General features: G+C 38.0%; 1 protein-coding gene across 1 annotated transcript in view; it reads left to right on the forward strand.

Moving 5' to 3' along the window:
- Positions 1–23,996, forward strand: part of STK39 (serine/threonine kinase 39) — a 114,323-nt gene that overhangs the window by 38,883 nt on the left and 51,444 nt on the right. Inside the window, exons 7-11 of the mRNA XM_019470900.1 lie at positions 2,516–2,625; positions 2,722–2,823; positions 3,022–3,155; positions 6,560–6,608; positions 6,715–6,780. Of these exons, the coding sequence (XP_019326445.1) occupies positions 2,516–2,625; positions 2,722–2,823; positions 3,022–3,155; positions 6,560–6,608; positions 6,715–6,780 (461 nt within the window). The remainder of the gene's footprint in view (positions 1–2,515; positions 2,626–2,721; positions 2,824–3,021; positions 3,156–6,559; positions 6,609–6,714; positions 6,781–23,996) is intronic.

The following is a 23,996-nucleotide window of genomic DNA, read 5'->3' on the forward strand; positions in this document are numbered from 1 at the left end:
GAAGCACTACGTAGCAACAACGAAAACATCGGTGTGTTATCAACATTGTTCTCATGCTAAATCCAAAACACAGCCCTGTACCAGCTACTAGGAAGAAAATTACCTCTATCCCAGCCGAAACCAGGACAGATTGTAACATATGGTGCTTTGGGCAAACAGGATGATTGGTACTTCATCAGGGTTTCAGCCTTCTAAGCCTGAATTGCCTGGCGAAGGTCAAAATATCAAATAAACCAGTAAAGGAACAGATATGTGCGATAAGGTAAGGAACATATAACAAAGAGCAATTGTACCCAGAGATTGGTGGAAGTGTAGAAGGTATGGGCTGTATGATGCATTTAGTCCATCCAAGAAATGATAGTTCCAATAAAACTTGTCAGAAAAAGAATGTGTGTTTTGAGGAGTCTAGGCAGAAGATCCTGCTCTTCTCTTCGGTTTTGTGCATAGGTGGCTGTGTGAACTTACCCATTGCACCAGTGGTTCTCAGGGTGTTCACTCCTGTGGTAATCCATACCCACAGAAATGTTTGGAAAAGATCTGGTTAAAAATAGGCAGAGCCTATGCCTCAGATACTCAAGCCAGATGGAGCAGAAAGATTTGTCAGGGACAATTGTTTGGCAGCCCAAGCTTTCCTTGGCCAGCCCCATTCTCACAGGAGCTTGATGCTTTATTTCTCTCCCAGTCTTAACTGTAACCCTACACGTGGCCTTGGCTGAGCCTTAGGCTAAAGTCTACAGCCACTGTCAAGGTGAGAAAGTTACGGGAGAAATGTTTTTGCAGCCTGTGCCTTCCTGCAGCAGCTGCTTTGCAGCTCTGCTGCCATGGAAGCAGTGGCTTTGTCTGTTTCACAAGCCTGAATCCTGACCCTAGAGCTTAGTTTTGGCTGAGGCTTGGCCAAGAGCCCCAGCCCTGGCTGAGGTGGAAAAAGCTGTCAGGTACAAATGTTTTTGCAGCCTGTGCCTTCCCTTAGTGGGCTCCTTGCAGCCCAGCTCCCTTGGAGGCCATAGGCTTCGTCTCTCTCCCAGCCCTATGCCTAACTCTGGATGTTGGCCTTGGCTGAGGCTTGGCCAAGTGCCTAGCCCTGGCTGAGGTGAAAAAGATGTTAGGGAATAAATGATTTGTAGGCTATGCTTATTTGGGCAGCTCCGATTCCTTTAATTTCAAAATGCTTTACTAATACACTTAAATCAGGGCTCTTCAAAATCCCAAGTCAGGATTTTAGCTATGTATCTCAGTTCCTGAAAGGGCCTGTAAACAATTGTCCAATACAAACTGTTTATCTTTGGTACTAAAAAGGCATAAATTTTTTTCTGTATCTCTCCTTTATTTATGTATTCATTTATTTATTTTTGATTTCTGCCTATTCAGCTTTTCCTTATATGCAGTAGTTCCTCTTCAGAAAACTGTCACTAATACCAGCATTGATTTTTAGGGCATTAAAAAATTAGAAGTAGGTGATTCTGGGGCTGTTCATGCTTTTCAGAAATACAAACAAAACTTGTCTATTCTATAACTTACAGATTTTGGAAAAAAAAAAAGTTTTTTTTATTCATCACGCAAGCTGCAGGGAAAATTAAAGAATATTGTTTGAGGCTTGCTTCTTACTTGTCTACTGTATTTCTGTGTGTTTTAGCGATGTAGAAGAGGTCCAGAATTTGAGTCTGTGATGCTTAATGGTTGTTTAGTGGAAAGTAATGATAAAACTACATTTTCTGTAGTTACTGATTTATTTCCCCCCGCCTCCCCCAACCTTAAAGTCAGGGAACAATAGGAAAACAATAGGAAAACAAAAATTGAAGTAGGTCTATAGTAAACTACTTGATTTCAGTATAACCGGATTGTAAATAGCACAGTCTAAAATACTCTTCATGTAGCTCCATTCAAAATGACAGTATTTCTCCATACATTGGTAATCTGCTCCTCTTTTTCCATTTATCCTCTACCTCTCCCTTACAGCTGTCACTGGCGTAGTGACAGGTTAACAGAACACTAAGGTTTTTTGCTGTTTTGGAATTTGGAAAAAACTTCATGTCATGGTCTACTATTAAATATATATTGTTGATCACTTCGCTGATTATCTTTGATTTGTCAAATCTCCGTAAGTATTTAAGTTATAGATAGTAATCCCTCTTGTTCAAATTGCATTCAAATTTAGTAGCTATACAGAAGTAGTGCCTTATCTTTGAAGAATAGCAGATGCAAACCTTTCAAACATTGGTTCAAAGTGCACATTTGAAAGCCTTAAGTGGCAGACGTACTGGAGTCCTTTGTAACCATATTCAGGAAGACGCATGCTAGGAAACTTGAGGGTGTCCTAGTGCAGATCTCCCAGATAAAACTATACCATCTATTCCGTAGCATTTCAAGAACAGTGTGCCATGAAACAAAGGTAAGCTCTGCCATGGAGAGTTTCTATAAGTAGACCTTTATGAATTGACTTAATTTCTAAAGTGTAAAACTTTTGCTTTGTTATTGGTAGTTTAATAGATTTCTACTTTTTTTTCCCCCTTCCCAGATTTTGGCGTTAGTGCATTTTTAGCAACGGGAGGTGATGTTACTCGTAACAAAGTAAGGAAAACATTTGTTGGTACTCCATGTTGGATGGCCCCTGAAGTAATGGAGCAGGTATTCCTATTGTTAAAAAAAATAATACTTTCAGTCTTTAATGTTTTGGAACTTGAGACGACATCACCTTGTTTTTCCTTTCTGGTTCTATGCCAGGTGCGAGGTTACGACTTCAAGGCTGATATGTGGAGTTTTGGGATAACGGCCATTGAGTTAGCAACAGGAGCAGCACCTTATCACAAATACCCTCCTATGAAAGTAACAATCAGTTTGTATTACTTAACACTTTGTATTACTTAATGCTGTTAGCTGTATTATTAATGCTGCTAGATAGTTAGCACTACTTCATTGTCAATAGCAACTCAAGATATCTAAATATATGTATTCTGTGGAATATTTATTCTCTTAATTTCTACATATTTTGATTACAGTACCTCTTTTTTGGGTTTACTGTAGGTATTAATGCTGACGCTTCAAAATGACCCTCCCACGTTAGAGACAGGTGTAGAGGACAAGGAGATGATGAAAAAGTATGGCAAATCCTTTAGAAAACTAATTTCATTATGCCTTCAAAAAGATCCTTCCAAAAGGTAGGTCATTATTGCCATGTACAGTGGAATTTTTTTTTAAATATACAGACTTCTTAAAGTTCCAGCATTTAAACATCAAAATTAAGTGCATGATTTGAATTTTGTAAGTAGTAGCCTTCAGTCATCTTCATCTGGGGAGAAGAAATTGCCTTTTAATGGTCGCTTAAGTTTTCTTCTTCTGGGTTGTTAACCTGATTTATTTATATTTAAATAAATATAAATACTGTTGAATTAAAATCTGATCACACAAAAGTCCTTGCTCTACATCTTAATTTCTTATCTGAGGCAGCATATGAATCTTGATATTGTGCATAAGTCTAACAAGACTGTTCAGATTGATCAGACAGAACTGTTTATAACCAAACATATCAGTCTCTTGGCCTTTAAAATAAATTAAAAATAAATAAATAATTTTATGTTGATTTTTCTCATTTTGTGACATTAGCTTAGTATTGCCTTTAACGTGGGTATTTCCAGAGAAAATTACTTATTAAGAGGTATTTATTTTTTACTGTAAAGTTAGGGGCTCCAAGCTTGTTTAGAGTTTTCCTCATGTTTATGTAAGCAATTGCATGTCATAATATCTTTGTGATTTGTTCTTTCTTGCTATGTTTTGTGAATGGGGTAGGCAAGATGATGAAAATATGAATCATCTATTCTAAAACCATTGCTGAGGTCTCAAGTTCCCAGAACGATTAATTTATTTATCCTTTATTCATTTTTATGCAGACCCATTTTTGTAGGTTTCTTTTGCTGAAGAGTTGGAGGAGGCACATTCTAATTAAAATTATTTCCTAGGGGTATTTAATATATCACTTTTTGAAGAGTTTCAGAGCTGGTATTTCTGGGGAAAAAAGATTGTTCTGATTGAGTACTGGGTGGGTCTTTTATGGTGTGTACTTCTCTTCACTGATGTTACGCTAGCTTAAGTCCAGGATATTGCTGTAGGGAGTCAAGTCAAAAAGGTGCAGCAGCAATACTAGAGAACAAGTATAATTAAGAAAAAAGATTACGTGGCAGTATCTTTATTCTTGAAATCCTTCAAATTCTTTTTTTCACTGAAGGATCATTTGTGCACTGTTTTCAGATTCCCAAACCCCTTACAATTGGTGGTCTTAGTAGCAAGTCCTGATGCTTTAAGCTTAGCTCTGCAGTTTTGGCTGCTTACAGATAAGAGTGAAATGTGTTCTGGATAATCAAGCTTCTTTTCACTTCCAGTGTCCAGCAGTTTTCAAGGCAAGATTAAATTGGTATGGAAACATGAGAAGTAAATAATTAAAACGGTTTTCCTTTTCTCCTTGAATACATAGTGCTGAATTACCTGATCTGTAGTTATGACATCAGTGTTGAAACATTAGTGTTTAAACTAATTACACTAATTTATTACACTGATATTTAAACACATGCAGTATCTTCATACTCAGAATTGCCTTGTATTGAACAACTAAACTAGCAGATAGGTGATTAGATCTGTGTGGCAGTTACTCTAACCAAGGAGCGAGTATCCTTATATTGTGGGGTCATTGCTATTTTTTATGTTTCTCCCAAGCCAGGCTTTAGTTTTGCACGGAGATACCTCCATAGCTGTCACGTCAATTGTGGGAGAAGCGCCTGTTCTTTGTGGCAAATTCTAGGACTGGCATTGCACTGTTGTTGTCTCAGACCGTGATGGTTTTTCTTTTGGGGATCAGTGTGTGGGTGTTTCTCTCTCTCTCTCTCTCCCCAGTGCCAAGGATGCTGTTTACAGTCCTCAGCTGCAATTCACTGCCGTGGCCTGTGTGGAAAACAGGCCCAGAAAGCATGTCCAGACCAGTTCAGAAGTGTCTGGCATAATTAATGGTAGAGGAATGGAGAACACTAGTTCGGATAAAACTTTACTAAGATTCTAGCTTTTAACTGTGCATATCCCTGTTATGAGATGTGATGGTACTGGATCACTGAAACTTGTCTTGAAGTTCAGAGTTAATTTGCGATAAACTTTAAAACTTTGACACAGAAACTGATTTTTTTTTTTTTTTTTTAAAGTTCCCCTTCCTTTTTGCTCATTCAAGGTTTATGTGTGAATTACTGCTAAGCCTGGTGGTCTCCACAGTACCACTACTAAAATCTCCTTTATTGTGGAGTTTGGTGCTTTGGAGGGGAAGAAGAAGTAGTGCTCTATGGAACTACTGTCTGTGTCTAAGTGGGATGCTCTTTGTTGATGGCAAGAGTTTTTTCATTATTTCTAGCGGGAGTGAACCAATATATACATACACACTACTTACTACTCCTCTTTTCTTCACTTACTCCTCAGATGTGTCCTCAGAGAAATAAACTAGTTCAGATTTTGAGGGTTTTTTTTGAGACTGAAATTTTCCAAATTGAAGCTTTCCACTGTCTTACCTAGTTTGTGCTATATCCAGTCTCTTGCTTTAATTCAAATGGAAAACTATAGGAGATGTGGCTTCTGTTCATTTAGAAATGATGTGTCTTGGAGATTTTGGCTTCCCTAAATTTAGCCGTGTCAAAATTAGTCTTGGATAGTGGTATGGGCTCCTAATGGAAAGGATGGAAAGAACCTGGAGGATTTTGTTTCATCCCAAGAGATGCTTCGCTTTCTCTCCAGAGTCTGCTTCAGTACCAGAGTCTGGCTTTGGATAGAGCAGTAGCTTTTTAGATCCCTGAAGCTAGGGGAGACAAATCCTGCTGTTGGAATCACTTCAGTAGCTGTGAGATTGTGATTATCTCTTGAAAACATCAAAAATATAAACTTGATGATGATGGGAAGAAAGATGCTTGAACAGAACTGCGAGTAAAAGTGAAATGTCTAAGTTTTGACCTTATAACTGTTGCTTTGATTTTTTTATTTGTCTGTTTGGTTGGAAGATGCTCCTGATGACACTCTTCTTGGTTTATGCATCATTTTAATAGTATCAGTATAGTTTCTTGTGAATACCTGCTGACATCAATGAAGTAAAAGAATGCTGGTAGCAGGTATTGATACTGCTGTTTGGAAAATGTAATTCTTCTTTTATTGCTGTGGAGCAAAGTTCAGTTGCATTCATAGAGTCACTTGGGGAAGAACATGATACCTGACTTCTTTTGTTTGTTTCTTTTAAGGGTAAAATGCATTTGTGTTGAAAGAAAAAGGGGGAAAATTGGCAACTTAGAGACTGATTTTTTTTTTTCCTTTTTTTTCTTTTTTTTTTTTTTTTATTTTTTTATTTTTGCCGTAGGGAGGCTTAATTTTTTCATGTGTGGTAAGTGAGTACGTGTGAATTAATTCAGTAGCTATTATCATTCATTCCCCATTCATACAGTACTAATTCAAAAGTATTAGAGACGTACCATTTAACTAACGTCTTGTACTGTATTCACTGGGAGGGGTCTTTGTTTTCTGTTCTAATTTATTATTGATCTTTCAGGCCCACAGCAGCAGAACTTTTAAAATGCAAATTTTTCCAGAAAGCCAAGGTAAAACGTTTAACCCTATGAGTAAATTTTGCTCTGCCTTAAAATCTACATGAAATTTCTTCTTTCCTTGTGTTGATTTTTAACTTACCGAATGTTGGTTTTGCAGAATAGAGAATACCTGATTGAAAAACTTCTCACTAGAACGCCTAATATAGCACAAAGAGCAAAAAAGGTGAGTGTATTCACCTTTTCTTTTCTTTTTTCTGTATCTTTTTCTTGACTGGTATGCAAGAGAAAGCAGGGACTGTTCAGTTGCCTTACATTTTAGTTGACTGACTGAGCCATTCTCTTATGCAGTCCTTCAAAGATAGTGACTGTTGAATGAATGGTTTCTGCAGCCTAGCTTTCTCCAGGAAGCCCTGGGGCATTTTGACTTCCTTTCTGGCCTTGCCGAAACGATATATGGTATTTGTCATCATACATGATACAATTTTTTCCCACTCCCTTTTAGAAAGCTACAGGTGAAATGGTTGTGCAAATAAAAAGTGATCTGCAAGCATATAGGTTCATAAACTGCAGAATTCATATCTTTATTGATCACCTAGAGAAAGGGTGAAGATACTATAAACGGTATTTATTGAGGACTACCTGGTTCTTTGGATTATTTCAAATGTGACGCGCAAACGTATGGAAGTCAGGTCCAAACTCTGCAAGAATGCTGCTGAGTTATTCAGACCAGTGGAGCCTTATCGCACAGGTGATGGAGTTAAACCCACAGCTATGGCATATGCTGGTATTTCTGTGGTGCCTTTGGCACTTCTGTAAATGAGCTTACCAGGTCATGTGCAGCAGAACTAAAAAAAAAAAAATCCTTAACAGGCTTTACAGGAAAGTATTTTAAAACTTAAGTATGAAGCAAGCTACTGTTCATAAGAGCTAATAAACAGGAATGAATGTAGACTCCTGCTTGTTGTGTGTGAGAAATTATGCAACTCCCTTTCTGTGGTGACTTAACTCACCATGTCTCTTCAGTATGAGGAACCTGCTCGGAGATTGCTGAGCCTCTGCAAGGCAACAGCGTAGTGTGCCGAGTCCAGCTTTCTAAAAGCAGGCTTTCTGGGAGGATGTTTCAAGGAGGGCACTTCAGGAAAGGAACTGTTTCAGCCTTTTTTGGCACATCAGTTAGGCTTCAGTTACCTGGACTGGCACTTGTAAGATTTTTCTGTTGTCTTTGTGAATATTGGTTTGGCATAATTCTACAACACTGAATTGTTCCTACAGCTGGTGTCCTATACTTGGAAGAGACTGTCAGCAAGATCTGAATGCTTTAAGTTCCTTCTAATCTTCTTTTAGGTGGAAGTAATTTGGGAAATCAGTGGCAACGATGGGGCTTTGTGAGAGGGTGGAGTAGAAAGTTGGAATGAGAGGGCTTGTAGAAGGTGTAGTGTGCTGAGCAGGTTAGCATCTGCAAGGTGCAGAGGAAGGGTAGGTGTAGTTCAGCTGTTTGGCCATATGGTGGCAGCAATGCCTACGTAAAAAATTACCGGGGGGGGTGGGGGAATTATAGTCGTTTGTTTTTTGTTTTACATCTTAGGCCATACAGGAATAATTTAGACATGTTCTAGTACCATCTAGGTTTCTGACAGAGCATGTGCCTCATGAGATTTGTCTCCCAGCTGTGTCCTCAGGTCAACTTTAGAGACTACAGGTTAACTCATACATACGTGTGTGTATACTTATTTCTTTAAATAACTTAGCATCTGGAATTTCAAAATTAATGCAGGGTAGCCTCCCATACACTGCCAGAAATAGTTTTCTGAATTAGTTTTTGGGCAAGTCTTTCTAATTTGGAAGAGGAGTGATTCTTAAATCAAAGCTGTACAGTGCTAGAGACAAATGAATAGGTCTTTTAATTACAGCATAAATGGAAAAAATATTTAGGTTTTAGCTAGCGAAAATGCTAAATTATTTATATTTTAAAAGGACACAATATTAAAATTCATCAGGGAGTTAAATTTTAATTGACTTGTTACAACTTTGCACGTAGCTGCTGTTTTAAGATACCATAAAATATAAATGTACTTTAATATTAAAACTGTGGGTTTTTATTTAAAAAAGCTTGTGTAAGTACAGTTTGGTTGCTCAAACATTAACACATAAAATGTTTAAGAGGTCAGTCTTGGAAGAAGTAGCCCCTGTAATGGAAAAAAGAATGTTACTAGGGTAAGAGATGGAAAAGAGCTAGTGTCATCATTGCTTAAATTATCTTCTGTAGCACTTGGTGTGAAATGCCTATAACTAATGATCTGTAGCACCGCTGCTAGCACAGATGTCAGATCTGCCCTGCAGTAATTTAATTTTTCTTGCATTTACCACATGTATAATTACTTTGCCTTATTGCTCAGAACTCCAGCCTCAGCTTAGTTTTAACGGTAAATTCTTTTCTTTTGATGCTGTTCTCATGTTTTGCTTCTGCCTTTACAGCTTATACTTGGCAACTGTTTTGACTAAGTATGAGTTCAGGTCTGTTTGTGAAATCCTGAAAGCAGGTACACATGGTCTTGTATGTGTGAGAAAAACGTTTGATGCTGTAAGGATGTGTCCTGTTTTAAAACACAATTTGATAATCAAACTACACTTACATTGGGTGTTTAAAATACTGTTTAACATCAGAGTTGTAAACTACATCTTTGTGCACATATTTCCTCTGTCCCAGTGTTTCTTTATTTGCTTTTAATTCTGCTAATTTTGAAATGACACCCTTCTTCCTGTCCCTATCCTAGTAATTAAGGATAACACTGAAACACTTCTGGAATTGGCTTGCCCAGGAGGAACATGTCTTGCATCTTCCTGTGCAGAGCCTGCTTAAGTATATACCAGTACTGATCCACAGAAATGAGTGTTACACCATGCAACTTCTTACTGGCGATTCTGGGTTTCATTAATGTGACTACTCACTTGTGAGAGCATTGCTGGTGTCAAGAAGAACTGGAGAAAAAGACTGCGGTGAATGGTCCAAGCTCAGTGTGGTCTAGTAAGTGGGGACATGTTCTGAGGCCGCACTTTTGTCATTGACAGAAATGTGGGAACCCTGATTGCAGCCTCTGCCTTGTTAGGTGGTGGGATGGTAGAGCAGCCTGCCCTGTCCTGCTTGGATCAGGACTGTGTACGCTCCTGTTATACAACAGCTTAGCAAGAATTTAGATACGCTATTTATTAACACGTTTTGAGGTAGTTTTAATTTTGAACTGAATGCTAAGTTGTTTCATTTGTGATTAGAATTGCTATGTTGGAATAGAGGAAATTTGAAACAGCTTCCAGAATTCCGGAGTCAGTTTTAAAATCTTGTCACACTAAAAAATTAATTATAACTGTAAGTACTCTGTATGCCCAAAGGCCCTGGGTCAATTTTGTGGTTTTATAATCCGGTTTCTTTAATTTTGAAAATCTCCTGCATGACTGCCACTTTTACAAAGTGGACAGGGAAAAACATGTATCTGCATTTCATTTTATTGCTGTCTGAAGTGCTGCTAGTAAAAAAAAAATAAAATCTGAGTAATAATTGGGCTTGAATTCTATTTTTGGAAAGGTGGTATGGCTCTGTGCTGTTAATAGAAGCTCTTTAGAGCTCAGTAAGTTACTGGGAAAAACCTGTGACAGCATAAAGAGATGATTAGTGTGAGTGATACCGGGTTTTATTAAAACTTCAGTAGAAATACCCTTACTGATAGGTTGGAATTCTAGCTCTGCGGTACAGCTAATTTAGGGAAATGATCATGTTACTTTATCGAATAAATCAAAAGTCCCCTGCATTTAATGATGAAAATATGATTAATTTCCAGATTTCTTGGACAGCTCTAACAGCACGAGTGTACCTCAGCAAGACATACATATGCAACATTTCCTTGTTTCAGTAATCGATTTAATCTGATAGATACACCTCACCAATGATGGGTGTTAGTACAGCTGGACTCCCGACCTTTTGAAAAGCAGAGCGCAACATTAGTTTGAGCTCAGATTATTAATAAAAATGCATATTCATTGCTATGATTCTTTACACTTTAAGAAATGCATATTTCATCATTGCTAATATATAAAGAGAAGGGACCTGTGCTATACTGGAACAGTTTTTCTGGAAAACAGCAGCTGAACTATAAGTATGTATTTAGCAAGACTTTGTGTGGGGAAGGCCCCTCCATCGCAGAGGATTAATTGTTTTACCCAGAACACTGCTACAAATGAAAAAAATAGTGCAACTGGGTTTAGATTGTTGGCTATTACTAGAAAAAAATAGAGGAGAAATTGGCATTCAGACCATGGTGGTTTTTTGTTTATTTTCAAGTTGTTGGAAGTAAAACTTAATGGAAACACTTTTTCCATAAAAGGTAAATTTGACAAAAATTCACATAATCAGAAAGCAGTGCCTGCGTTAGTGGGTAGAAGTGGAAAGTGTTTTAAGGGACAGGCACATGCTGTTGCATCAGCTTTATTGTAACATTTCAGATAAAGGAAAAAGATTGCTGTCAGCATTTATGCGAGGTGTACTTAAATGCAGTTCTGCCATAATATACAAGGAACTTCATACGGTATATGGGTTTGTCCATCCTTTCTTTCATAGGGTGCTTTTACCATCTCCATAGAGTTTGTGAGGTTGGATTTTGTGCCCTCTGAAATGGAGCTAATCTAGTACAGAATAGATGAGCTTTAAAACAAACTATGGAATAGGTGGCTCAGTTGAGTGTCTTTTCTACTTCAGGTGGCCATAAGCATCTCTACAATAACTTGTATTACTTGTTTTGGCAGGGTTTAAAAGCTCACGCATGATTCATCTTAATCGTTAGAAAGTAACCCTCTCCCATATTGGATAGTGCTTTCCACTATCCAATTTTTCATGGGCTACCATGGTTCAACTCCAGAATTCATTTGTGCGGTGAAAGAGTCAGTCTCTTGTGTAACAGCATTGATCTGCTTATTAGCTATTGTTGTGTTTGTGACCTGTTGACTTGTTCAAAAATGTCTAGAACATGGACTGACGTGAGGTTGGTGTATTATGAGAACTTTTCTGATTAGACCAGTAGCTTTAAATATTTGGCATTTATCTAAGCTGTTGAAACTTTCAGTACTGGAGGAGAGTTTCATTACTGTAAAATGCAACTGTAGTGTATCTCTAACGGTGCTGTTGAAGGAGTCCTGGTTAAAGAATCAAGACAGGATAAAGGAAGTCCAGGCGTGCATGATGCTGGCAGTAGATTCTTTGATCAGGAAGTAAGTCTTGAAACTAACCAGGAGATAATCCTATTTTATTGTCCTGTTTTTTAATCATTTGGTTTTCTGTCTCTTGCTGAGAATGTGCAGGAAGGTGTTGGTTTCACCTGTTTGCCTTCTGAGAAATGAAGCCTCAAACACTTCACTCTCACGACATCCAAAACCAGATTGCCTCTCTTGGATTTGAAACGGTGTCCTAAGTGGAAAGTAACTCAATGGAATTAGTTGTTATAAAATCTGTTCCCAGTCTATACGTCAAATCAGTATTTTGTCAATGCAGGCAGCCACAGCTGTCTTGCTAGGGTCACCTTAGTGTCGCGAGGTTTCCCACTGTGTTGTCTTGAGCAAGGTGGTAGAAGAAGCCTTTCTGCCTGTCTTTGTTCATAAAAGTAACGAGGAGTTTTGGGAGGATGTGGGAGTGTGTGTTACTTGTGGTTTTGTACATTTTTGGGAAGTTTGTCAGGAAGGTCATTTGGGGAGACGAATTACAAATAGGATTCTGTAAACGCAAGGTGGCTTAGAAGCAGCGTTGCTATCTGTTACCATTTGCTGAAAGACTAATGGAATAGCTATGTGAGAATTTTTGCTTTCGTATGGAGAAGTTAAATCTTTAGCCTTCCTAGTTCTAAAGAAAATAAATTTAAGGGAGGGGGAAAAAAAAAAAAAGCAGCCCAGGCCCAACACTCTGAAGAAAGTGAAAAGTAAATATGTTTTCCTGGTTAGACCTTGTAAAGCTTTTAGAAGTACAACACAAAAAAAATGCTTGCCCCCCCACACTTGTGCTTGATACTGGTGATATTCTTGAAGTTCCTGGGGAGATCTGCAAGGGAAGTACAGGTGAAGCAGGGCATCCTTGAGATTGTGCTACCCAGTGGTATCATGGGGGACTTAATTTAGCTGAAAAGTGCTCTTGGCTCAAGAAGTTAAAATTATGGCTGGAGCTGAAAACTTCAAGGTTTTAATCAGAACAGGTAGTTTAAGGCTAGCAGAGCAGAAAGATGGGCTGGAATAGTAATAGTTTGTATGCAGAGTCCGGTTTCTGCTTAGCACTGAAAAGCAGCTCCATGAGAAGATTATTTAAACTGTGCATCTGCAGGTAAACGTAAAGTTACATAGTATATGAAGTGAAAGGGGAAAAACATCAACTGGATGACAAAGATGTGTGCATCCCAGCTGTGCTGTGTGGGAGTCATAGACAGCAGAGGGCAGCTGCATCTAATGCACAGTGCAGTGAGCAGGGTTCAGTCCTTCCTGAACTGTAAAGTCACGCAGGCTGGGAGAGCATCGCTCAGTTAGGAGTGGCTTTAGGTTGTGATTTTAAATGCTATAGCCTGGTTGAATGCATGCTGCTTCTTGCTATCTAACTAAAATATAAACACCGGGGTCTTATAAAATTGGATTTTATAAAAATTTCAGATTTATGTTCATTATTTTCATGTTCATTTGTAACTTTGCGGAGAACTGCACTCAAATTTTCATTTTGATTGCCTTAATTTTTTTTTAAAATGTCTTGAATAAGCTTAGGTCTCTTTAAAATCTGTGTGGAATGCAGAATGTATATTACAGTAATTTCTCTTATGTGCATAAATAAATGGGAACCTTGTAGAAAACAGCAAAGGGAATAAATCAGAATTTCACCTTGAAATGGTATTTTCAAGCCTTTGAGCTTGAAAGTAAGTGAAAATCATAGTAAATTCTTCTTTGGATTCTACAGTAGTAGACTGTTTTCCTAAATATTCTTTAACGTGACCATGTTGCTGGCGGTGAAACCCACCTTATAATGAGTCTTTTACTACTGAGTAATGAAAGCTCTACATGAGGCTGTATTTGTTTTCTTTCTTTTCCCCTCTGGTCATTTTAAGCAAGTAAAGAGCTTGGATGATAGAAAAGGATGGTGGAACTGGAAAATGCTGATTATAAAAGGAGGGTCCAGTGATCCCTCTAACAGAAAACCTTTTAGTAGTGATTCACCATTGTGATGCCCATTCATCTGAGCAGCCAGGAAAGATAACCAGAAGCTCTAAAGATCTGAATCTTTATCTATCTTCTTCACCTTTCAGAGTATCAAGTTACTTTGCCAATTCGCTGTATTTTTGATTGGCTTCCTTTTGATTCCTGCAGGTACCTTCTTGGCCTTAGCACCTTAATTTGACTGGGGGGGAGAAGGGGGCCAAGCAGGGAAAAGAAAGAGAATATAAAAGAGCCTCTCTTTGCATGTATGAATTAGCCATCAGGTCATGCCTGACAGCCCATTTGGGATTCCTTGTTTTTGAGGTGAAGTGTTACTTTTGAGAAACAATGCAAGTCCTCTGCACAATTAATTGAAAAGATCCTCCTCAGCGCAGGTATACATTCGTGCCTGAAAGGATTATTGTTAAAATGTGAATTAAAGAATTATTTGCGGTTAAGAACATTCAGTAATGAAATTTATGTAGTGGAACTAATAAATGGAGAAATAATGTCTGAAAACCAAAAATCATACTGAATTACTAAACTTGCACATTTGCCATGTTACTGGGATTTCTGCAAAACACTGCAATTTCTCAAAACAAAATCAGGTTCAAATTTTGGAGCAGAGATAATAAGTATATTGCAGTATTTATGTAAAACCTCATGGTTTGAGGTTGGTACACTGAGCATTTATACCCATTTTTCAGCATTTCCTCTAGAGATGTAGGAATGTGCTCCCTCCTCCCCTCTCCCTTCAGCTTTTAATGGCTTTGTTTTCCTCTCACTGATCGCTACGCTGTTTTCCATTTCTGAACTGTGAGTGTAGGCAAGATTTCATGGCAGTCTTCTCAATTGATGGCCCTGCTCTTGGGTGTCACACTTGTCATCATGTGAGCATGATACTGTTTGTGTTTGTCTATAAAAACAAACAAGCATCATAAATATTTAAAGCAAATGGTCTTTTGGGTTTTAAGATTTCTATTCTTTGTTGACTTGTGCTGTGTTATCCCTTAAAAAGAGGGTGCTCTTCAAGAACCAGTAGGAGAGCTGAAGAAGTCCTATTCAATAATGCAGAATTATCAATCTCCTTTATGCAGTACTCTTTCATGAAAGAAAATGTAATGATCTTACATTTCTTGACTTTAAGTTGCCTGTGTAATTGATTCCAATAGTGAGTAGAAGTGGTAATTTAGACAAAAATGGTGAAGATTCCTGTATTTCCAATTCTTAAATGACTTAGGTGCCTTTTCAGTTTTTGCAATACTTTGTGCTGCATTAAGGAAGAAACAAACATTTGCAAGTTTGCATCAGTGGCTCAGATTTTCCACATTGACTTATTTCATTGAAGGTAATTATAAATGTTCCATAAACATGACATTGCACACTTTAGAGCAAACAATAAATAGCTGCTTTGGAAGGGTGTGCTGGATAGCTGTGAATATATATTTTAATTCCAACAGAGGTGCAGTTTAAATTGTTGAAGAAAATGATTGTGAGATCAAAACATGATTTATGAAAGCTTGACCCTGAAGTAAATGAAATATTTTTGGCCATTATTCTAATGTGAAATTTTAAATGGGATAACAGTTTCTGTCAGTGTTGCCATGTTTTTCAGACACCATTTGCATTTGACTTGGAATTGAAGAATTCAGTTGGAATTGACTTGGAATTGAAGGATTTGATGTTCCTCTATTTTTCTAGTGAAATAACAGATATATATGTGAGAGTGTTCTTTGTTCTTGCTTTTACTGACTCAGGACATACCACCTGAAGTGCTAATGACACCTCATCTCCTCCCACAGTAAGGTGACCTTGGAATACTGAAATGCAAACCCTTCAGACTGAGACTTTAGGGCATGGGAGATGTGTACACCAAATAACATGTTTGCTTCCTAGGAGCTTCCCTATGTTCTGCAGTCAAAAAGTTCTGTTGTTTCATACAGGGAATATACATACCAGAAATGTCTAAAGACATTTTTCAGGAACTGCAAAACCTTAAATCATCTGTGTCCTTTCAGTCAGCAGTTTGGACAAAATCTAAGCATGGTTGTGCAATGTACAGAAGCAATAACAATTAATTTGATGTGGAGTATGAATGGTAACTTTTGCGAATTTTGAGGGTTCAGGACCAGCCTTACCTATCCTTTTCTGCATACATGATTTTTTCCCCCCAGGAAAGTTTCTGTGGCATGTGGTTGTGGGCAGTGAAGTAGAGGACTTGGATCTCTTCATACCACAAAAGGTGTAATGCAACAAACCTCCACAGTTCTTGCAAAGGGAAGGGGCTTATGTCATCCTGAGTGATGGCTTGCACATCTCAATTTTTATTCTGAGAGGAGAGTTTAAGATTACTGTCTGGTCCTGAAAGGCCAGTTGTAGTTATCCCAGAATTAGTTTCTGTGACAGATTATGCTGTCAAAGCAGTCTCTTAGGCCTGCCTCCGCTTTAAAAACAAAACAACAAAAAAACAACCAAACAAAAAAAACCCAAAAAGCCAACACCCCCCCCCCCCCCCCATGTTCCTGCATATAAATATGAAACACTTAAAGTTCTGTCTAACAACTTTTCCAAGTAGGAGAAAAACAAAGAAAGACTAAGAGGAAGGTTTTTTTCCCATTGTATTTGTAGTATGCAGGGTGGCTTAAGAGGAGGGGATGCTAACATCAAATTACTGTGATATCTTAACACCCTTTGAGCCCTACAAAGCAGAAATGCCAGGGTGTTATTTTAGAAAGGTAGTGGTACATCCAATTAATAATGGTGGTCTGCCTGAGTTGTGGTGAGAAAAAACAAGATTCCCAATTGCATAAAGCACATTCAGGTTTGCAGAATTTTTGTGGCTTGCATTAGAATAAAAATGAGTCTTCGCATTATAATGAACTCAGGGGAATTTAAGAATAGCCAGCAATGAAGGGTTTAGGATGTTCACATGACCTGTGAGACTGGGTTGGATGGGGACTAGCCTTCTCTTGAGGAAGTGCCTCAATTCTTGGACAAAGGATGACGTATACATGTGGGAATTCATGCTCTGTCTTGGACCTCAGATTTTTTTTTTTTTTTTGCAAAAGTGGTTGCAGTGTAGGTGTTCTTATGCAAAAAGACTGATCTTCTTTTGCATGAAAATATATTGTAGAAAGTGACTTCTCCATGGTCTGCCTTTTACCTCAAGTGCTAAGCTGTTATTAAATGTGTAACTGTTTTAAGCAAAAGGCTTGTGCCATGATTGGATAAATGTGATGATATGCTGATTTCCTTTGTTGCATTGGAATGCAAATAAATGCATAGGTGTGAGGATTGAAATTTGCTTTTGTATCTTAGGAAACACTCAGGAAAGGTATGCAAGAGGGCTAAAGGTAAAAATTATAAAATCTGATTGCTCTACAGGCTTAAGATGTGTATGGAAGGAACTGTTCTGGGGTTTTTTGGAGAGAAAAATACATAGAGCAAAATGTTGTGCTAAAACCAAAATTGTGTTCAGTAACATCCTATTTCTCATCATCGTTCTTCCTATAAATTAACTGGCATGGTAACTGGCATTGAAAATACTTCTCATGAAGTTGTATGAGAAGTGAAGCTCTTGGGACTTCTGATTTAAGAAAAAAAAAAAAAAAAAGGGGGCGGGGGGGCCACAGAAGACCTCACCTTATCAATTACCAAGTAATACTGGCACTTTAAAGAGTAATTCAGCATATCTGTTCTAGAAGAACTTCTGGGATCTGTGTAACAGGGGAGTCCTGTCTCTTAGAAGAACCATTACCGCAGTCTTAGGGAAAAGTGAAGATATACAGCATCAGTTGACTGGTCTTTCTCTTTTCTGCCTGAAAGTCAAATCTGGGCTCTTAATAGGACAGACTGCAGAAAAATGAAAAAGATGAGGTGTTTAAATAACCACCTTGTTATTCCTATTCTCTGGGTCATGTGGGATTGTGTATGTCTTGAATACTGTCCTAGCAGATGTAGCTGAAGGGCATAAGTGGCAAAATAAAAGACAATTTTATCTCCAGAAAAAGCTAAGGTAGTTGATTTGTTGGACTGCAGTATTTCCAGAAGGATGTGTGTTTAAAAAAAACAAACAAACAAACCCACAAAAAAAACAGATTGCCTTCTGTAGATATGCAAGTGCAAAAAATAGAGAACAGCACTGACTGTTCCCTAGTTAGAAATTAATAGTGAGCAGTGTCAGGGTTCCACAAAGACTTGCAGATGTGTTTTAAATGGGTGGAGTCTACACATTTGCCTCTCTCCAGGAATTCAGGAACAAATTACATTTGGGCTCTAAGTTACCTATATATGGAGGGCAGCAAGGCACCTTCCATGTTACTGAAATGTTTCATGCTCATTAATGCCATCAATTTTGCTTACACAAATGCATCTTATTTACCATACTTTCAGGTCACCGCACTCTTTTGTGGAGCAGAGTTAAAAATGTTGTTTTGAATCTACCCAGGACTCCATCCCAAATACTCGGTTGCCGGAGACTTTAATAGGAATAGCTTAAATAATTGAGATAGTGGGAAAATCAAGATTACTAGTTCAGTCGTCTTCCTGTAGAATGAGGAAAAAGATAATAGATGCATAATATTACTCTTACTGAAGCAATGATTTTTAGTGTGGTCTAGATAATGTGCTGTACGATGTATGAATTGCAGTAATGTTTTATGCATGTATGCATTGGTATCCCACAGTGTGTCCTTTTTATGTTTGGTTTTTTTTTTAAATTAGACACTGAAATAAAATACTAAATCTGTAAGTGGGCCCAGTTCTTTGCTGTTTTGAGTAGTTGTGAATAAGGAAGTAGAAAGACCTTAATATTCAGAAAATGTTCATTCTCTTTCTTGTCACCCTACAAAAATAAACTTGTAAGGAGATTGCAGAAGCAAAAAAATCAGTAATGAATAATAGATTCTTCTTTCTCCAGTGTCTAACATTTACATATAGCAAGCATATCAGTGCCTAAAAGAACAATTTATGTTTTGCTTCCTTATGCTGTAGCCTGCTTTTCATCAAGCTTTGGGAAATGTGGGCAGCTTCTGCATTCTGATGCTGGAGTTCTCTCTGTCAGGCTGGTTTGGGCTAACCTTTGATGGACGGGATTTACAGTTGCCCTGTTCATCTGGTTAAGCAGACATTCTCCTGGAAAGCTGATGCATGCTATTGTTGGCTGGGAATGTTAACTTCTCTGTATCCTACTTTAAAAGGGTGAGGACAAATAGTTCTGTCAGCAGCTTAATTTATTCTTAAATCTTTGTGACTCTGGTGTATACTGGAATAAGCTCTAACCAGCAACAACATCTACAACAATAACAGTAATATGATGCTTAATATTTTTGTGGTAGTCATGATTTTTTCACTCACTAAATTGTCCAAGCATTCCCTGATGCAGCTGATGTTCATAAAGTCTTTTTTCCACAGCTGTGGTAATGTTGTCAGTGGCTTGTTAAGTTTTTCTTCCTACAAACTGCTTTTGGTTGTAGATTACAATGTTCTGAGCTGCTTTCATGTTGGGTGCAGTTTAAATGCCATTCAAATTCATTTTTTATTCCCTGTGTGCTCTTCTGTTTTATGTGAAATATGTTTTCTAATATGTGCTAATTTGTCTTTGTAAGGCTGAAGGCTTTCATTGTTTTCTTTATTAGGTGAAGTTATGATTCAGTTTAGGTCCTATTTTGGAAGGAGCATTTAGGTTTTTAAAACAATAAAACCCAAACTAGAATTGAGCATGTTTTAACTTGTTTCCCTTTCCCTCTGAAATATTTACGGAGAGAGGTATAATCCTAGCATAAAGAACTATCAATGCTGTGTATTTCAACTAAAGCTGATGGAGGAATTGCATTTGTATAGCTACCACGTGCAATGTAAAAGAATTTCCTCCTTATTTTTGTAGAGATACAAGATGTTTGTGTCAGTTCCATGCTCTGTCTTGGATTTGCTTTGTGGCTTTGGATAAATTACTTCATTTGTCCGCTTCTTTATTTCCTTCTGTAAAATGGGAGGCCTGTAGCAGTGTATCAGGAGAAATATATAGAGTATTCTCAACTGCTGTAATGCTGTAAACACTGGGGTGAAATGCAAGCATGCTGCCTTTGATATCAGTCTTCTAGAAGTATCTCAAATGATAACCAGTAATGAAAGTCCAATATTTACAATATTCCAAATACAACCCCTGTTGTATATTCTTGCTAGGAACAGTGTTAAGACTGTTGTTCTTACTCACCTTCCATTTGCCTTTTCTTCCCTGTTCTTCCAGCACTTCAGAAATTAATTTTGGTCCTAGGCCAGTACCGCTCAAGACAACCCTTCTGACGCTAGCTTGTAAGAAAACTAATGAAAGGTCATTTACAATTTGGTTGGAACAAATCATAGAATCATTGAGGTTGGAAAAGACCTCTAAGATCATCGAGTCCAACCGTCAACCCAACACCACCATGCCCACTAAACCATGTCCCTAAGTGCCTCATCTACTCGTCTTTTAAATTTGTCCAGGGATGGTGACTCAACTACTTCCCTGGGCAGCCTGGTCCAATGTTTAACCACTCTTTCAGTAAAGAAATTTTTCCTTACGTCCAATCTAAACCTCCCCTGGCGCAACTTGGGGCCATTTCCTCTCGTCCTATCGCTAGTTACTTGGGAGAAGAGACCGACACCCACCTCACTACAACCTCCTGTCAGGTAGTTGTAGAGAGCGATGAGGTCTCCCCTCAGCCTCCTTTTCTGCAGGCTGAACAACCCCAGTTCAATCTGAAGCAAACTGGATCTGAATGAGAATATGGAATTCAAGCTATCTATAGCACTAATTGCTCATGTCATTTGAGCATGAGCATCCGTTCTCATGTTGCTGGATTTTTCTGCCAATGTCAGCACTGATACAAGAGAGATTGGGAAATTGGACTGAAGTCCACTGACAGTTTTAGGCTGGCATGTAGAGGTCTGCAGAGATGTCTTCTCTCCAGCAGGTTGAATCATGAAACTGCAGTCAATATGTTATTATGATAGAAACCATGGATGTAGTTGCCAAATAATGTTTACAGTCTTAAAAATCCCCCCCTAGAAAGAAGACACTTTAATTGTCTATACATAAACAACAGGAGTTAGAGGTAGCATGAATCAGGAAGAACATAGTGCGTTCTTTGAAGGATGGTTCATATGAGGGAAATGCTATACTTGATTGTAAAATAAAAGCAGAAGAAAAGAGAGGTTTATCTGTTCTGTCAAGGGTAAAGTGTCATTGAATCTCCTCGAAAGTTGATAAACAGGGCACGACATCTGGGCTTTCTTTGTTTCTTGATTGTATAGGGTCCTTTGAGAGCTATTTGGTACTCATTCCTAAGTTATGTCTTCAAGTCTCCAAGATAAGCATGGTTTGAACTTCCTTCCTTCTTGTCTTAAGGTAATTTTTTTCCCTCCCAGGGTAATACTAGAAGTTGGGATGAACGCTCTGTCTTGCATACACTTGACATTGTTCATTCACATTAGTTTCCTTTAGCACTTTATTTTGAGGGTAGAAAAACTCTTAATGTCCATAATTTGTGAAGTGTATCTTCAACATACATTTTGAAAAACACTTTTGTTGAGCAGAACTGGGAGTCGAACTCTGTCAGTAATACAAGAGATTCTTTAAGTGGGACTTGAGATGCCCTCTGAGGCGTTCATCATGTTGCATTGTCTCTCTGAATTTGGGTAGGAATACCTTTTCTGTTTGAAAATACCTTGATGATGTTATTGCTGTCTGTTTGTGTGATCTCTTCAGATCTGCTGCTGTTTCTATCAGTTTTTCCATGGGTTCCTGCAGTGACCCAGTGAGGCTGAGATTATTGGCAATGCACAGATGAATACTTCGTACAGTGGTGAACACTGCTTTCTATAACCTTCCATCAGTAGCCATCTAGTTTATTTTTTAGATAACAGTTAAGTGTTATGTAGGCCATCAAGTCCCCATGAACTCTCCTCGTCATTTCTATGTAGTGATTTTTGTGTTGGCCTATTGCGGCGTTTTCATTAACTTTTACAAGCTGCAGCATTTCAAAGAGTAGCTTAAGCTGCCCACCACCAAAGGAAAAAGAATTTGTGCTTTGCCATAGGGGACTATGATTTGATGGGAGAAAATGGGATAATCGTTTCCCTCCCTCTCGGGCATACCATAATGTTTTTGCTACAAATGCTTGACACCTGACACCTAGATTCCTGTTGTTGTATTGTGCAATGTGAGTGTTTAACAGGCTACAGTTCAGTACATGTACGTATATAACTATTCTTCAGCAAAATACTTCTATGTACTGCACACCTGTTCTTGTAAAATGAAAGGAAACAATCAAAACACTGAAGTATGTGAGAATGTCATCTAGAGAAACACTCTCTTTGTTTCCACCCTGATGAAGATGCATTTCTAACAGAACAATTCTGGCACCTGTACCACTCAGTGATTGCTTATCTTTGTTCCTTTTTTCCTTTTTTTCTTTTCCTCTCCTCACAGGCCTGTTATAATGGCCCTTAGTGTACTTGCTGGAAAAGGTTTTTCCTGTGTTGAAGGTTGTTTAGGTCTGTAACGACAACTGGGATATAGAGCTTTACCATACTCAAGTAATCCAAAAGGTTGGAAAGACTTGATTGTGATGAAGTGAAAATCTTCTGAAGATCTTAGTGCAGCGACTTGGCATACTTTATAAAAATGTTCTCACTTTAATTCTGCAGTGTTTTGTGAGATGGGAAAAAAAGAGGTTAAAGCAGAATCCTAGCAAACTAGGATTTTGGGGTAGCACAAAAGATAAGTGTGTGGTGGCCAAAGACAAGTGTTCAAGAAGAATCTGTTTCTTTAAGGGACAAAATTGCTTTAATTTTATCCTGTGGTTATCAAAAGGTCTTAGGACTTCTAACGTTATTTAAAGTGTCTTTGTCTTGATAAAGCAAACGTAATATGAAAAGAGGATTACTAGAAATTGGGGGAATACATAAAGTACTGAAGGGTTGCCTTCACACTTACTTTTTCTTTTCTGAGTAAAGATAGAACTGGTCAATGCTGGAGCTTATTGGTTGGATCGATTATGACTGTTCTTAAACTCTTACAGACGATCATAGTCTAATAAACTGTATGAACATTGTAATGGGTGCTGACCCCTACAGCTGATTCATATCTAATGTGGTGCTACTGTTGTCTCCAAACTCTGCAGTTGTCATTACAATGCTTAAATGCTTATCCTAGATGCATCCCTTCTGAAGTACAAATCATATGTTGATAAAATACCAAATTAGTTTTTCCCTGAAGTAAAATTGTCCTTTTTAGTTAAATATTTGATACCAATGAAGTGTGTATCCACACTATTCTATGCTACTGTTTCTGTTTCAGAACATAAAATAAAAGCATTATGCTATTTATGTTTTTTTCAAGAAGAAAAGAGGTATTTATATGAGAAAGTAGCATATAAAAAAAGGTACTGGAAGCAGGTAGTTGTGTCCATCTGTCCCCGTCCCCCCCCTCCGAAAATGTGTACTGATGTGTAATGTTGATTGTATAAATTAATTCATGATGAAAAATCTGCAAAGATACTTAGGAAAAGGGGGGGTTTTATGCTGAAAAACCAACAATATGTTTACAGTGTTTGCGTGTAGGAAGGGGAGAAAAAATACTGAGCCTAATACTGAAAGCCTAGTATTTGCGCTGAATAAAAGAAGAAAGAATGACAAAAGATTGTGTGACAGATTTTAAAAAATTAAACTAGCATGCCTATGAAAGGGCATGGAGACAAATGTGTGCTGTGTCTGGATGTATTTGCTCCCTGTTCACATTTGTCTGTATCACTTTTTGGGAATTTACAGTGCTTTCTTACCACAGATGATTGGGGCAACTACTGAAAATTATATTCCAGCTCCTCTTCTTGTGCAGGCTCTAGTGCTTGTGCTAGCTCGTGATCAGCTAAATTAAAAAGCTGATTTGGCTGCAAGCTAACTGTTCCATGTCAGTTTTTCAGTTGGGTTGTCTGCACAGCTATAGGAGCACAAATGAAAGCTTGAGGAGACTTGGTGTGGCAGATTGTGTACTCCAGTCATGATGCTGCATTGTAAGGGTTTTAGAGTACGTGATTTTGAGGATCCTGAGGGATTTCTGCTGTCAAAACAAGATGATCCAACGTCCTTTTCACTGCCCCTTTTGTTTCTGCCTCTGCTTACAGTCTTTGCTATTTGACCTCAAGATGGGCTGATTTAACTCACAAATCTTGCAAAAAAATTTGTTCAGAAAAG

The sequence above is a fragment of the Aptenodytes forsteri genome, unplaced genomic scaffold (assembly GCF_000699145.1).
Source record: "Aptenodytes forsteri isolate BGI_AS27 unplaced genomic scaffold, ASM69914v1 Scaffold255, whole genome shotgun sequence".
Lineage (NCBI taxonomy): Eukaryota > Metazoa > Chordata > Aves > Sphenisciformes > Spheniscidae > Aptenodytes > Aptenodytes forsteri.